Raw genomic sequence first — 14,283 nt, 5'->3', positions numbered from 1 at the left:
TTGGCTGTTTTTTTTACAACCCATGCCCGTACAGTTTATTTGTAATTCAAAGCTCCTTCCAGAAACACATTCTACATGTCATTATTGCATCGTATTGACAGGCTTAAGTATTTGAAAATACAACCTCAAATTATAGCGTTCAAACTTGTCATAAGATCACATCTTAAACATTTCAGCTCATCCAAAAAGTGAACACGGAAGCAGGGAAAATGAACACAGATTAGTAAACACATCTGAGACTCAGGAATTCACTTGGGACACGATTTTGAAAGTCTAGCTTATGTTATTGCAGCCACTTTGGGAAATTTTAAAGAACAGGGGAGGCCCGAGTCTCATCTTGCTCTCATACTCAGACCCATTAAATTAGAAGCCCTGTGAGATTTTTCGAAGGTTCCCCCAAGGACTCTCTTCTGTAGCAATAGCCTAGCACTGAGCTAGGAGATTCCTAAAGCTGGAAGAAGAAAAGCAATTTAGCAAATGGAGAGTAAGTTCACTGGATCATAAGAAACCTTCAACTAAAGGGCGCTGGCAAAATTCCCAGATGAAGGGCTGGAGAGATGACTGGGAAAGCACTTGCTGCTCTTTTAGAGGACCAGAGTCTAGTTTTCAGCACCCTTCCCAGGCAGCTCACAACCAGCCTGAAAACATGGTTCCGGGAGATGGGACACCCTGTCTTGGTTTCCAAGGGCACTACACCTATATGGTGCACATACATACACTCAGGTGCATGCACATAAAATAAACAAATCCCTTTTAAAATCCCCAGATAAATTCACATTGTTAGACTTGGGGTATCCGTGTTTCATTTCTGTTGTGTTATGTAACAAATAACCCAACCAAAAGCAACCCAGGAGAGGAAAAGGTTACTTGTCCATTACTGACAGAAAGTCAAGGAAGGAACTAGAAGTAGCTAGTCACATCACTTCCACAGTCAAGAGCAAAGAGGATAAACACACCCTTGCTTGCTTGCTTCCTCCTGTTTTACATAGTTCAGGATGCCCTCACTGGAAAATGATACTGATCACCATAGGCTGGGTCTTCTTCCATCATTGACAATTCTCCCACAGACATGCCCAAAGTCAACTTGATCCAGACAGTTCCCCAGTTGAGTCTTTTTTTTCCCTTAAGTGCCTTTAGATTGTAGAAAGTTGACATTTAAACCTAACCAACACACTGGCTCTTCCATAAAGCTAAAGACTGGGTTGAGGTCTGTTATACACAGATTCCTTTGAAGTGAAACGTGCCAACTAGGAGAGAGGAGACGCTCATGAGATTCTGGAGGTAAAAAAGACATAGCATGCCGGGCGGTGGTGGTGCATGCTTTTAATCCCAGCACTTGGGAGGCAGAGGCAGGCAGATCTCTGGGAGTTCGAGGCCAGCCTGGGCTACAGAGTGAGTTCCAGGAAATGCACAAAGCTACACAGAGAAACCCTGTCTCGAAAAACCATAAATAAAAAAAAGGCCGGACGGTGGTGGTGCATGCTTTTAATCCCAGCACTTGGGAGGCAGAGGCAGGCGGATCTCTGTGAGTTCGAGGCCAGCCTGGGCTACCAAGTGAGTCCCAGGAAAGGCGCAAAGCTACACAGAGAAACCCTGTCTCGAAAAACCAAAAAAAAAAAAAAAAAGACATAGCATGTTTGGGAGAGTGAAAAGTGCAAGATTCTCCAAAGGCTCCTCTCCACCTTGGTAGAAGCAGTAAATGGCAGCTGGGGGAGGGGACTCTAATTCAGAGAAGCTGAGCGGATTCTCAGACGTGTCCATTTTTTGAAAATTGAGCAGAGAGAGTCAGATGTGCAGCCTTTCTGAGTTATCACTCATATTGGTGATGAAGCTGTCTTAGAGGCACCCCTGTGCCTATAAGTAACCCCTCGTCCACACTCCTGCCAGGAACCCCAATGAAAGCTCATTGGTTCACCAAGTTGGACTTTGGTCTGTCCCTGGCTCCCTTCTGTGATGAGTAGAATAGTGTGTTACATCTCCTCAGGAAAAAAAAAAAAGACAAAAAAAAGAAAACAAAAAAACTCTTACACAGCAGAATCCTGGATCCATTAGTAAGAGAACCACACAGGGGCCCACAAAGGAAAAGCCTCTTGGGTTCCCCGTAGAAGTATGACAATAGTTTACAAAGTACTTCTTGAAATTCATTCCACATTTAATTCAAATATTTGTACATTATGTGCTATGAACCTGATGCTATTCTAGGTTCCTGTCTATATCAGGGAATAAAGAGTACAGAAGCCCTTGCTCATAGCGCACAGGAGTAAAGTAGGTAGAGTGATATAGCAGGCTAGCTTCTTAAAACAGGCAGTCCAGGGCGCGCAGGAGAGGTGACTTCTGAGTAAAGACCTAAGTGACAGGACGGTGTTTCCACATAGGTGTCACGAAGAAAGTTATTCCATGAGAGGCACCAGCAGTCATAGTTCCTAAGTTTGCCTAGTGGGTCAAGAATCAAACAATGAACTGTATATCTAGAGTAAAGAGAGTGGAAAAAATACACGAAGATCAGGAAAGTTGTTGAGTGTGAGAGAAAGTTACCTGATAGAACACAGACTTCAGCAGGACTGGGAAGAAAGGAAGCACCAGATTTTGAGTAGCAGAGAATATATGCTTGATAACTTAAATCAAGTCATTGAGAATAGTTTGAGAAAGGGAAATTTGAAATAAGCGACAATCTGTCAGGCTAATGTTATCACTTATATGAAAAGTGATTAGATTGGAATGCTAGCAGAGAGCAAAATTACAATTCTGGATGCATTTTGGAGATACAGTTACAGAATTTGCTAATTGACTGGTAGTAGTTTATGAGGAAGGAATGAGCCTGGGATTTGATAAAGATGAACAGAATGAGATGGAGTCAGTGATGGGATTTTGAAAGCATGGCCTGATAAGGCTGAGATACCACTTGACATTAAACCGTAAAAAATTAAGAAGGCAGCTAAAGAGGTCTAGAGGCCTTAAAATGGATGGCAGACACAGTACCTGGCATTCAGAGAATCACCATTAGATAAAGGGAGCCAAACCTCAGTTGACCTGGTTTTAATGATTTCTTAGTTACAAATTCAACCTGTTTCATTTCCGTGTTTCTCATATATAATCTCAACATAAACAAAATTGTAGCAGAAGCTAAGCATGATGGCACACACCTGCAATCCTACCAGGTCAAGAGGTGGAGGCAGGAGAATCAGAAGTTCAAGGTCATGATTGGTTGCCTAGGAAATCAAGACCAGTTTAGTCTACATTATGAGTCTGAAAACCCCCAAATAATAACAGTAATAAGAATGATAATGAGGAGGAGGAAGAAGGGGAGAGGATGAGGGGACAGCGGAGTGGGGAGGAAGCAACTTAAAAATTTCAGTGAAAATGACATCAGGAAATACTCAAGTCTTTTACTAAAATTCTGGTCTTTAACATCCAGTGTATCAGTGTGATACTTGACACTCACTGATAGTTACTGCAATCATTTGTTTGTATTTGTTATGTCTCCAACTGAATAAAAGGGGACATTTCTAAAGACAAGCTAGGCTTTCTCTGAGGCCTCCCTCCTGACCATCAATGTGTCCTCATTGGTTAAGCGGACATATTTCTACTTTCTCCAGGCAATAGCATCTCAATTCGGTCACTCTTCATTTTTTTCTTTGTTTTATTTTACATACCAACCACAGTTTCCCCTCCCTCCTCTCCTCCAGTTCCCTTCCCCTACTTCCCTGCTACCCCCTCATTCATTCTTCTTCCGTCTCTATTCCAATGGGGTAAGGTCTCCCTTGGGAATCCACAAAGCATGGCATCAAATTGTTCCTCTCCCTTCCATCAAGGCTGAACAAGGATGACAGCTAGAGAACCTATATGGGACTGACCTAGGCCCTCTGCTTCTGGGAGACAGTTGTGTAGCTTGGTCTTTTGTGGGGCCCCTAGCAGTGGGACCAGGACTCATCCCTGATGCATGAGCTGGCTTTTGCAAATCTATTCTCTGTGGTGGAATGCCTTGTTCATACTTCATTTTTTAACACCTGCTGTACCTATGGCTTCCTCTTATGTTAGCGTGTTATTTTCAAAGTATTCTTAAGTTGTCAGATTGCGTAGGCCCTGCCACCCTAATTATTTTCCTTCAGTGGTGCTCTATGTATGTGATGTACAACTTGGTCCCTGGAGAACACTTTTTTTAAAAATCATTTAAGCCGGGCGGTGGTGGCGCACGCCTTTAATCCCAGCACTCGGGAGGCAGAGCCAGGCGGATCTCTGTGAGTTCGAGGCCAGCCTGGGCTACCACGTGAGTCCCAGGAAAGGCGCAAAGCTACACAGAGAAACCCTGTCTCGAAAAACCAAAAAAAAAAAAAAAAAAATCATTTAAATAGTTGAGAAACAAGACTTAAGGATTCCTGAGAAGAAAGCAGATGAAAACATGGGCAGAATCTGTCTCTCTGTCTTTTGGGTGCTTCTATCAGGTCTCATTCCTATGTTAGTGCTGAGAAATTGTATTTACTGGTCACTGAGCAGATTTCACTGAGCAACTAGCATTTAAACGAAATTGTATACTTCGCACATGGATTTTGTTCAAATCCATTTGCCGCCTTGCACTTTGCTTTATCTCCTGCTGTTTCTCTAAGACTTTAAATAGTGCCTCATATATAGTAGGCACCCAAGAAATATTCCTTCACAGAATAAGTGCCAATATGAGACTCTGTACTTTAACAAATGTTATTTTGTTTTCACTGATTACATTGAGTATAAAATTAATGATATATTTGACAGAATATTCAGATGAGTCACTTAGGTGAAATATTGGAGTGAACTATAAATTAAAAACATAGAAAAATAGGTAATGAATATGTCCTTAAAATGAGTAACTTAGATGACTTCTAATTTATGAATTAATTCATTCAATAAATATTATCTTCCAAACACAGATACTGTGTTAGCTTCCACAGATGCAACGATAATTTCTACCTTCTAACCATTCACAAACTAGTATGAGAAAGACATAGAAAAAGATTACAATGAACAAGTTAATTACAACAATAAACATGTCCCTACAATATTATTGAGATAGAGATGAGCAAATATAAATTTGGAGTAAAATTCTAACAGATGTTTTCTAGGCAAAGGGGTAGATGATGTAATCCTAATCCTAATATTCCAGGCAGCAGGACCTTCAAAAGAAAGGCCTTGAAATAAATGGCTAAGCATCTACAGCTCATAGAGAGGAATTCACATCACAGAGGGTCCAGGATTCCAGACCAGGACTTTGACACTCAGCATGAACACAAACCAACAAATCATTTTATGTATGTTCAACATAGTCAGATCTACACTTTATATCAACCACTTTGGTGTTGACAATGGATTTTATGAGAGAGAAACCAGAAAACCAAATCCAGTCAGAAAGTAAGAGGCTCAAGTCACAGATGCTAAAGGCTTAGGTCAGGTTAAGGCTATCAATAGGCATGAAGAAGATGTGATTAAATTTGAGAAATATTTGCAAGGTAGAGTCAGTAGTACTCAGTGATTCCGGGGATCTGTCAGGAGTGAGGGAGAAAGCAAAAGTAATTCAAAAAGTAAATGATGTGAAAAACAGACCATAGGGTCAGTCCAGAGAAAACAAAAATGCCCATGGTTTCTCTACTTGGATCGCTAAATTGAAATTAACCTTAAAGCACGAAGGAATCTGGCTTAAAGAGGCAGAATTAGGAGACCTCAGCTTATAGACCACAGATGCCTCATGCCCCTGGGAGGGGGTCCTCAAGGAAAGTTGTGCCAGCTGTAACCAGGGATGCAAGAAAAACAGCAGCTGCTGGTGCCATCCGGGCAAGAGAACCTTACAACAGGAAGTCACAGTGTCAATTTCAAACATGGCTGAGGTTTAACGCAATGGAGACTGCAAAACAAGATTAAGTCCAACGTTAGTTATTTATGACCTGATTGGAAAACTGCTCCAGCACAAAAGTTTGGGAAGACTTGGGAAATCTGATGACATTGGGCTGGAATTTTTGTTCGGCTCTTGACTGCTTGGATATCCAGCTTTGAACGTCAGCTTCACATCTGGGAAAATGGAAGCAAAGACACAAACACCCCTGTGGGTGGATGGAAAAATTTCAAGTAATGCAAGTGAAAGCTGTCAGATATGGAATAGAAGCAAGCACTGAGGCTGGAGGCTGAAGGGGAGGGGAGAGCATGAAAGCCTTGTGCCTATCTAAACTTTGACATCCCTGTCACCCTAGGTGAAGAAGCATGTGTCTGTGTAAGTGTTGAGAGGGGACTTGATGCTAAGTGGGCAGCCCATGAAGTCAGGAGACTATGGCTTTGTAGGAGCCTCCCTGGGATGGCTGTGTGTATTCTCCAGCAACATGCAGACCTCTCAGACAGCGAATGAAGAGACAACTTTTGGTCTTGGTTTGGGTTGGGGTTTGAAGAGCAAAGGGTAGGAATAGTACTGGTAAGGGGCAGAAAGGCCAGGGGGAGGAAAATAGACCTTAACACAGTCCTATGATTAATAAGCAAATGGAAAGTCTAGGGTACTGTTCTCAGTCAGGTCCAGTTCTCTACCACCCATAGAACTGGGGACATTTGGTGACCTCTGGAGTTATCTGTGGCTGTCACAACTTAGGGAGGAGAGAATGTGACCAACACCTAGCAGGTAGATGATCAAGATAGCATTAAATATTTTACAATTCATGGGGTAGTATCCAACAAAGGATTATTGGGTCCCAAATGCTGATAGTGTCAAAGCCAAGAAATACTAATCTATAGATCTTATATCCTCAGTGACTTAGAAAAAACCCTACATTACTCTCAAGCAGAGAAGCTTTGAAGGCGTATTTATTGATTCAATAATTATATTTTTATAGTGTCTAGAACAAAGCAGCAATGAAAATGATAATATAATAATTATTCTAGCAATATAGCTAATAACAATTATTTGCAATGTTTTGGTCACTAACAGTGTCCTTACATACTGACTCCTTAGTAAGTCCTCCATTGCCAAGCTACTTCTAAAATTTGGAGGGCTTCCAGGGAGCATTCCAACTCTATCATATCTACTGAAAGGGAACTTAGTACTTCTCCTCCCATAGTACAGAATATTAGTAGCAATAAAATACTGATGCTCAAACAAAATGCCTTTTTAATGTCTTCCTATGTTTTAGGTTGAATACTATAACTGGTTTAATCCTCAGAATGCTCTCAAATTTGTTCTTATGTCCAACTTATACTTGATAAAACTTAGTTGTGACATAGGAAAGCAGCATCCCTTCATTTAGAATCCGTTCAAGTGACAGTAATGGGCATTAAAGATGTTCTCAGACACCGATGATAATTCCTGGTAGTGAATGTTACTAAGGAAAAACACAGGGTGAATACCAGTGGTGAAAAGTAGTGAATGAACTTTCCTATGTGTTGACATTAGACAGTGCCTAAATTGACAAGAAATACATGGCCACATGAGACTGTGAAGGTAGAGGGCAGGAGTAAATGTTTCAAGCAGAGAAGAAAAATAGTTCAAAGACCTGAACATAAGAATGGGTTTATGGAGTTTGAGGATGAGCCTGGACATGAAAAGAAATGAGGCTGAAGAGGTGAGCAGGGGCCAGAACCTACAGGTCCCGTGAGCAAATGGATTGACTCAAATAAATGCTTTCCTTTCAGTGACTCTTATAAAAGACTCTTAGTAGTTGAAAGTTAAAGCTTTTAAAGCAATTTGATGGAACAGCATTAAAACATTTAGTGTGTTTAATGAATAATGCTTTTTTATAAAAGAAAACTGAAGTGGATACTAGTCCTCTCCTTCATAGTAATTGTTAATGGTTAATGGTCCCATACACCTTCGTATATTCAATGCTGACTGGCATAGCTATTCATTAGGGTTATAATACTGAAGAACAGCTAAGCATATGAATAGTTTGTTATCTCTTATTTTGGTACTGAAATGGAATAGAATATGCATGTCCTCACATATGTTTAACAGTGTTGGAGGCTTCCATGATTTTATGCAAATGAGATATGAGACAAATTGATATAACTAGGCTCGTACATCTAGAAAGTTACCATACTCACTATAATATACAACCCTGTGTTTCCTATTTTATGCATTTAAGATATTTTAAAATAAAAATTCAATTGCTTTATATTACTGCCAAAAGATCTTGACACATACAAATTGAAGCTTCTGCTCCAGATCTTGTATTTATAATACAGGTAGCTGCAAAGGGCTATGGAAATTGAGAGAAGCTGACAACTGTATCTACATGGAGAAGGTCCAAAGAAAAACTTCATGGAATTGATGACATTGGAATGGAATTTGAAAGGGCCATGTAAGGAAGAGAGGATGAAGAGGTATGCAGAGCAAACAGCAAGAGCACTAAAAGTTCCCATGCCTTTGCAAGGTCATGCAAAGACATGGTCAAACAAATATGGAAGCATTCTTTGAAGGCCACTCTCCCTCACTTCCATCCCACCCCACACCTAACATTCGCTTCCTCCTTACCTTTATCCTGTGTACAAGAGGAGCAAATAGAAACACAAAGAGCTCCACCGTAGCCATGGAGTTCTGGAAGCTCTTCCTTCTGTTGTTCTCCTCCTCATCATTGGAGCTGCTTCGGCAGGGCTGCCCTGGAGAACCCTGGTTCTCGATTTGGTGGATGAAAGCACTGCTGCCACCACCCCAGCTGGAGCCTCGGTCCGTACCCCCAAACTGATCGCTGTTGCAGTCCTGTGGGGCCTCTAGAAGCATCCAGTGCAGGGTATGAAGAAGCTTTGTCTCGGCAACACCCAGCTTATCCTGGTGGCCTGCATGGGACAACCACACAGCCCAGTGAAGGTAAATTCTCTGACCGGAATCACGGATAACACCCTTTGGTCGGGAGGAATGTCTCATCTTTTCTCTTTAACTCCATTTCCCAGGAGACACTAGCAACCTCCAAACTTCAAGCAACCCGTATTTATACGGCTCATTGCCACTTGGGGCTCTTTCTTACAGGCTAGGATTTCTGCAGAACAGCATGCTACTGTATTTCATCAGGCAGATTCCTAAATGGTTTCCCAAACAGGCCTGTCTTATCATGAAGACAAGAACAGACAGTGAAGATAAAAAACTACTCTATTTTAGATCTGACCTGGAAAGGTCCCTGTAACATCAAAGCAGAGACACAAACAAAGGGGGAGAAATAGATGAAAGGTGGGTACTCTAACATAGGAGAAATGGCTAGGACACATTACTAGAAGAGAAAACCAATTTGTAAAATAATACAATGAAGCTGAGGAAACGCTTTAGGATAGTGATTCTCAACCTGTGGGTCAAGACCCAACCATCTTGGCAAACCCATCTCCAAAAATATTTGCATTACAATCAATAACAGTATCAAAATTACAGTTATGAAGTATCAATGTAAATAACTGTATGGTTGTGGGTCACCATAACATGAGAAACTCTAGCAAAGGGTTGCATTAGGAAGGTTGAGAACCACTGCCATAGGAGAATATGCCAAGTTCATGAACACAGTTGCATTAGACATTGGAAGGATACATGATAAATTGCAGACTGGGTCAGAATCTTTACCGACCTGATGTTATTTTAACATTTACGTGGGGAGTCCATTCACAGACACAAAGTTAAAAACAAGGAAGCCTGGTCCCCTTTGCAAAATGGCCAACGATGGTGGTACTGATAGGAAGGAAATTCTACGATAATTACACAAGATAACGCATGCCAAGTGCCTGGGATGGTAGCAACTGTTTAGCCCATGTTCTTGTATACGTTGCACATAAAGGACAGTATAAGTCAACAATGCGGCAGCACCCACCTAGCTTGTTCCTGTTTGACAGCAGGGTGGCAGTGCAGTGGAGAACATGAGGGAGGGCGGCCTGCACCAGCTCCCATCTGGAAATGCTCTGGATGGCTTCGGAGAGGGCCGGGGAGAGGCCATGCAGCTTGTTTTCTACCAGCACTCGTTCAAAGGACTGCAGAGTTCAGACGCAGGGAGCACACAAAATACAGAATTGGAGACGATTCAAAATTAACGCTAACACACTACACATCCTACAAGATAATCACAGAGCCTTGTCTTTTTAGGGGGCGGGTCACTCCTATTCTGGCCCAGGGAACACTGACCTGCAGTCATTCGGCCATAGGTCATTGTTAACTGCCACTTTGTAGGCTTTGGATCCAAAGTATATGGATATGGTCTGAAATGATCTGGGCTTTTGATATTTTGCTTATGTTTTTGTTTCTGTTTTATTTTGGTTTTGTTGTTGCTGCTGCTGCTGCTGTTTTGGTTTTCAAGACAGGTTTTCTCTGTGTATCCCTGGCTGTCCTGGAACTTACTCTGTATGTAGACCAGGCTGGCCTCGAACTCACAGAGATTCGCCTGCCTCCCAAGTGCTAGGATTAAAGGAATGCGCCACCACTGCCTGGCATGTGTTCTGCATTTTTATTTCTGTTAAAATAAGCTTCTTCACATAGCAACCCATTTGCTGTTAAGATTATATATTATATTTTATCTATAAAATTTTATAAAAATGTTGCTGAGTATCCACAGTGGCTGTCACAGCTCTAGTGCAAAATGAGATGTGTTTCATGAAAGTGTCTTAAAGAACAGAATTTATGTCAGTGTGCTCAACAGGTGTTAAACGAAATACAAGGTTGTTTCAAGAAATCTGATTTGGAGTCACTGACTTATTTAATCTTCAAAGCAAGAATACAACAAAGGGATTCCTTAACTAAATCAGAAAGGGAGAAGAGGTTTCATGCCCATTTGACAACAGTCAAATGAGCCATCTTTTGCCTTGTGTTTTATCAAGTTATCTAGCATTGCCAAATAGGTGTTCAAAGAGTAAACAAAATTACAATAAACAAGTTTGACCTACACAAGTTTTCCTTTGTTTTGGTTTCTTTGTTAAGGGTAGAGAATGCCTGTATAAGGTACCAACCATCTATTGGAACAAAGTTAATGCAGATTTAACTTCTTTGAACATGTGTCATGCTTAAGTGCCCTAAATGGTCAATATATTTGTGCAATTGCCATATAGAGGGTTGTAACAAAAGTAAGAGTTACCAATTAATTTAAGTGTAAGAGCTAGTCAGTAATAAGCCTGAGCTAATGGCCAAGCAGTTATAGTTAATATAAGCTTCTGAGTGATATTTTATAAGTGGGCTACGGGGACTGCGGGGGCTTGGTGGGACCAGAGAAACTTCTGGTTACATGAAACTCTGAAGATGTGTCTTACATTGACATTGATTTACATCATTCCCCACTTGCCCACTTATCTACGCATGAAACCTAACAATTTGATATTTTGTGAGCACTTTGGAAACATCAGACATATCTTTACCAAAAACAGAGAATAATGGTGGTTATTTTAAGCTAAAGGAAGGGCTTGAAGATTTAAAGTGTCAAGTTGTTATAATGATTCAGATACAAGAAATTCCACTCATATTGACAAGGAAGGCAAGTTTGAAAGTATCTTTGTGATAATCCAATAAAGCCAAGCCTCCATGTGCCTGTGCCTGTGTTTGTGTATGCGTATGTGTGTGTACACGTGTGTGCATGTGTGTGCACATGTGTGTTTGACTTGCACCATAATTTGTGGATCTTACACACCAGAAGTCCTTCCACATGGAAGATCATCCATACGGCCATTTACACATACATTTGGCAGCATGGGGATGTACAGCTTCCTACTGTCCCTTTATACTACACACGGTCTAAATCCATTTGTCGACCTCTTAAGATCCATTTCACTTTCGCATCATGATTTCGTGTCTTATAAGTCTATGGGATTCCTTTAGAACCTCGGGACAAGTCCACTTCATTCTTTACAAATATTAATAGCACTATTTTCATGATGACTTTAGGCCGTTCGCTTTCAGACCCGTAGAAGGTGTGCAAGACGTAAAAGTATAAAATTGATGCTTAAGTTATTTATGTACTCCACAGCCATTCCTTGTATGAATAACCAGCCCATAAATAGTCTGTTTTGTTGATTAATGATTTGACTTTTTAATATTCCCTAAAAGGCTCCCCTAGGCCTAATTCTACTCTCTCTGTCTTCTCTTCTGCTGCTCCCTCAATCCTTCTCATTCCTCTAGCTTACTTCCACTCGATGCTAGATCCTTTGTAGTTCACTCAGCTCTCCTCTCAAGATGGGATTACTTCCTTCAGCCCTTGTGTCTGCCCAAGCATCACATTAGTAATTAAGCCGTATCCACCCACTGCCTATAAAATAAAACCCCTACCATAGTTTTTCTAATACGCATTGTTACTTTTCTCCATGGTGCTTATCACCATCTATCTTATTATGTATTTTATGCATATATTCATCTGTGGGTTTTCTGCCTCATGCTAGGATGTAGACACTATGTTTTGTTTATGTTTTCACCCTACCTCAACAGTAGAACTGTGCCTGGTACGTGGTAAATGCTCACTAATATTTGTCAATTGAATTAACTTGGGGATTTTAATATGATTCCGTCTTTCCTTGGCTTAAATTATCACACAGAATATGGAAATAATCATTAAATGGTGAGAATCACATACCACACAAGAGGCTTCATATTGCTTCCCCAGCTTAGGCCTCAAAAATGCACTGAAAAATTAGTAAAGGTTTTTGTTATAAACATGAGCAAAACTATTTTTTAAAGCATTTTTATATTATATTTTCAATAAACAGGGCATGGCGCTACGAAACTCAAATTTCATGTTTCCTTATAGCTTCTTAATGAGCAGCTGTTGGACAGCTGACGACATTTGCTTTTACACGTTAATTACATGAAAAAAGACGTGGCTCTTTACAATTTTCCATACCGCTCTCATTTTTGAGTCGGACTCTGAACCGTCAATGGTCAGAAGTGGTGCATTCCCCACGCGTGCAGTTATCTTAAAAACTGAAAAAAATGAGCCCAGATATGGGTCATAATTCCCAGCATCTATTTTCTTTCATATGTACTCATTCTCAAAAAAATAACAAGAGAGCCCTTTACTGTGTATGGCACGGGTGTCAGGTCCGGCCAGGTGAGATAAATCTGTCAAAAAAAATCATCCTGCTCAGGGGCTTCATCATGAAGACGACGCTGGCGGAATCCGAGCAAATATGGTTAACAAGTGGGCAACAGCAGCTCTGTCAAACACACTAGAAAACAACAGGTCACCAGGCAGGGATTACAGCAAGAGACGGAGGGGGAACTGGAGGAGAGCGGAACCAGTCCCAATTACCTTCCTAGCTCCCCGCCCCCTCTGCCCAGGCTCTCTCTGCCCTCTCACCCCCCTCGATAACGTAGCTATTTATTCGAGAACTGCCAATCTGCTTGTTGTCAAACTTCAGTGAGATTTTTTTTTTATCTTTTCTTTTTCTTTTTTTAATGCGTGCTTTTTAAGTGGGTGCAGAGGGCTCGCTTTCCACCCCCAGGGACGTTGCCAGCTGCAGGCTGCGGCGCGGCCTCGGTGGCGGTGGCGGTGGCACGGTGGTGGTGGTGGTGGTTGCGGTGGCGACGACCCGGCGACCCCCCGCGAGCGCCCCCAGCCCGGCGCCCCTCACCTGGTTTGCCGCCACAGGAAGGTCTGGATGGGCAGCGGGATGCCGCGGCCGCCGTCCTGCTCCTGGCCCTCGGAGCTCTTCCTCTTCACCATGATGGTGGCTCCGGGGAGTCCTACCGCAGAACCCAGCGCGGGCTCCTCGCCGGCCGCCGCCGCCGCCGCCGCCTCCTCCTCGTCGCGCTGCTCCCCCCAGCTCTCATCCCCTCCTTCCCCGAGGCAGAGGCGGCTCTCCTCGCCGCCGCCGGCCCCCGGCTCTCGCCCCTTCTTCCCCCAGCCCTCCCCGCGCGCGGAACATGGCTGATGGAGGAGGGGAGGGCCGGAGGAGCGGCGCGCCGCGGAGGGGGGCGCCCGGAGCAGCCGGCCGGCCCGCCGCCCCCGCGCCCTGCTTTCAGCACCTCCCACTGTGGACAGCGGCCCGCGCCGCCGCCGGGCGGCCCAGCCGCGGAGCAGAGCCGGGGGCCGGGGCTGCAGCTGCTGCGGGGTGGCCGCCGGAGTCCACGCTCCGCATGGCACGGGCACGCCGGTCCCCCGCGCGGCCTCTTCGGCACCCAGGGTTCTTCTGCTGGCTCCTCTCGGAGTGCACCCCACGAGTGTCTCCCTCGTCCTGCTTCCCAACCTCTGCGTCCCAAGGACTGTCGACCTCTGGGGAGGAGGAGGAGCTTTGGAGAGCCGCAGAGCAGTCAGTAACTCGGTGGCATCATTCGCACCTCTTGGCAAAGAGGTCAGCAGTCCATCTCGGGGGGTTTAGCAGGAAGCACGCAAG

General features: G+C 43.1%; 1 protein-coding gene across 8 annotated transcripts in view; it reads right to left on the bottom strand.

Annotated features, from left to right (window-relative positions):
• The window catches only part of Unc80 (unc-80 homolog, NALCN channel complex subunit), a 181,372-nt gene extending 167,474 nt beyond the window's left edge, over nt 1-13,898 (bottom strand). For 5 of the 8 annotated variants that reach the window (XM_052749731.1, XM_052749732.1, XM_052749733.1 and 2 more), the window contains exons 1-4: nt 13,522-13,897; nt 12,525-12,573; nt 9,792-9,948; nt 8,477-8,778 (exon numbers count right to left, since the gene is read on the bottom strand). In XM_052749731.1, the coding sequence (XP_052605691.1) occupies nt 8,477-8,778; nt 9,792-9,948; nt 12,525-12,573; nt 13,522-13,613 (600 nt within the window). In that variant the 5' untranslated portion in view covers nt 13,614-13,897. Of the gene's footprint in view, nt 1-8,476; nt 8,779-9,791; nt 9,949-12,524; nt 12,574-13,521 lie in introns of all 8 variants that reach the window. The other 3 variants (XM_052749736.1, XM_052749735.1, XM_052749737.1) reach the window with 2 other exon arrangements.
• Nucleotides 13,899-14,283: the final 385 nt, after the last annotated feature.

Source organism: Peromyscus californicus, unplaced genomic scaffold (genome assembly GCF_007827085.1).
Source record: "Peromyscus californicus insignis strain IS unplaced genomic scaffold, ASM782708v3 Scaffold_21__1_contigs__length_65335640, whole genome shotgun sequence".
NCBI lineage: Eukaryota > Metazoa > Chordata > Mammalia > Rodentia > Cricetidae > Peromyscus > Peromyscus californicus.
Note: the sequence above shows the minus strand (reverse complement) of the source record. Positions and strands in the feature narration are given on the sequence as shown.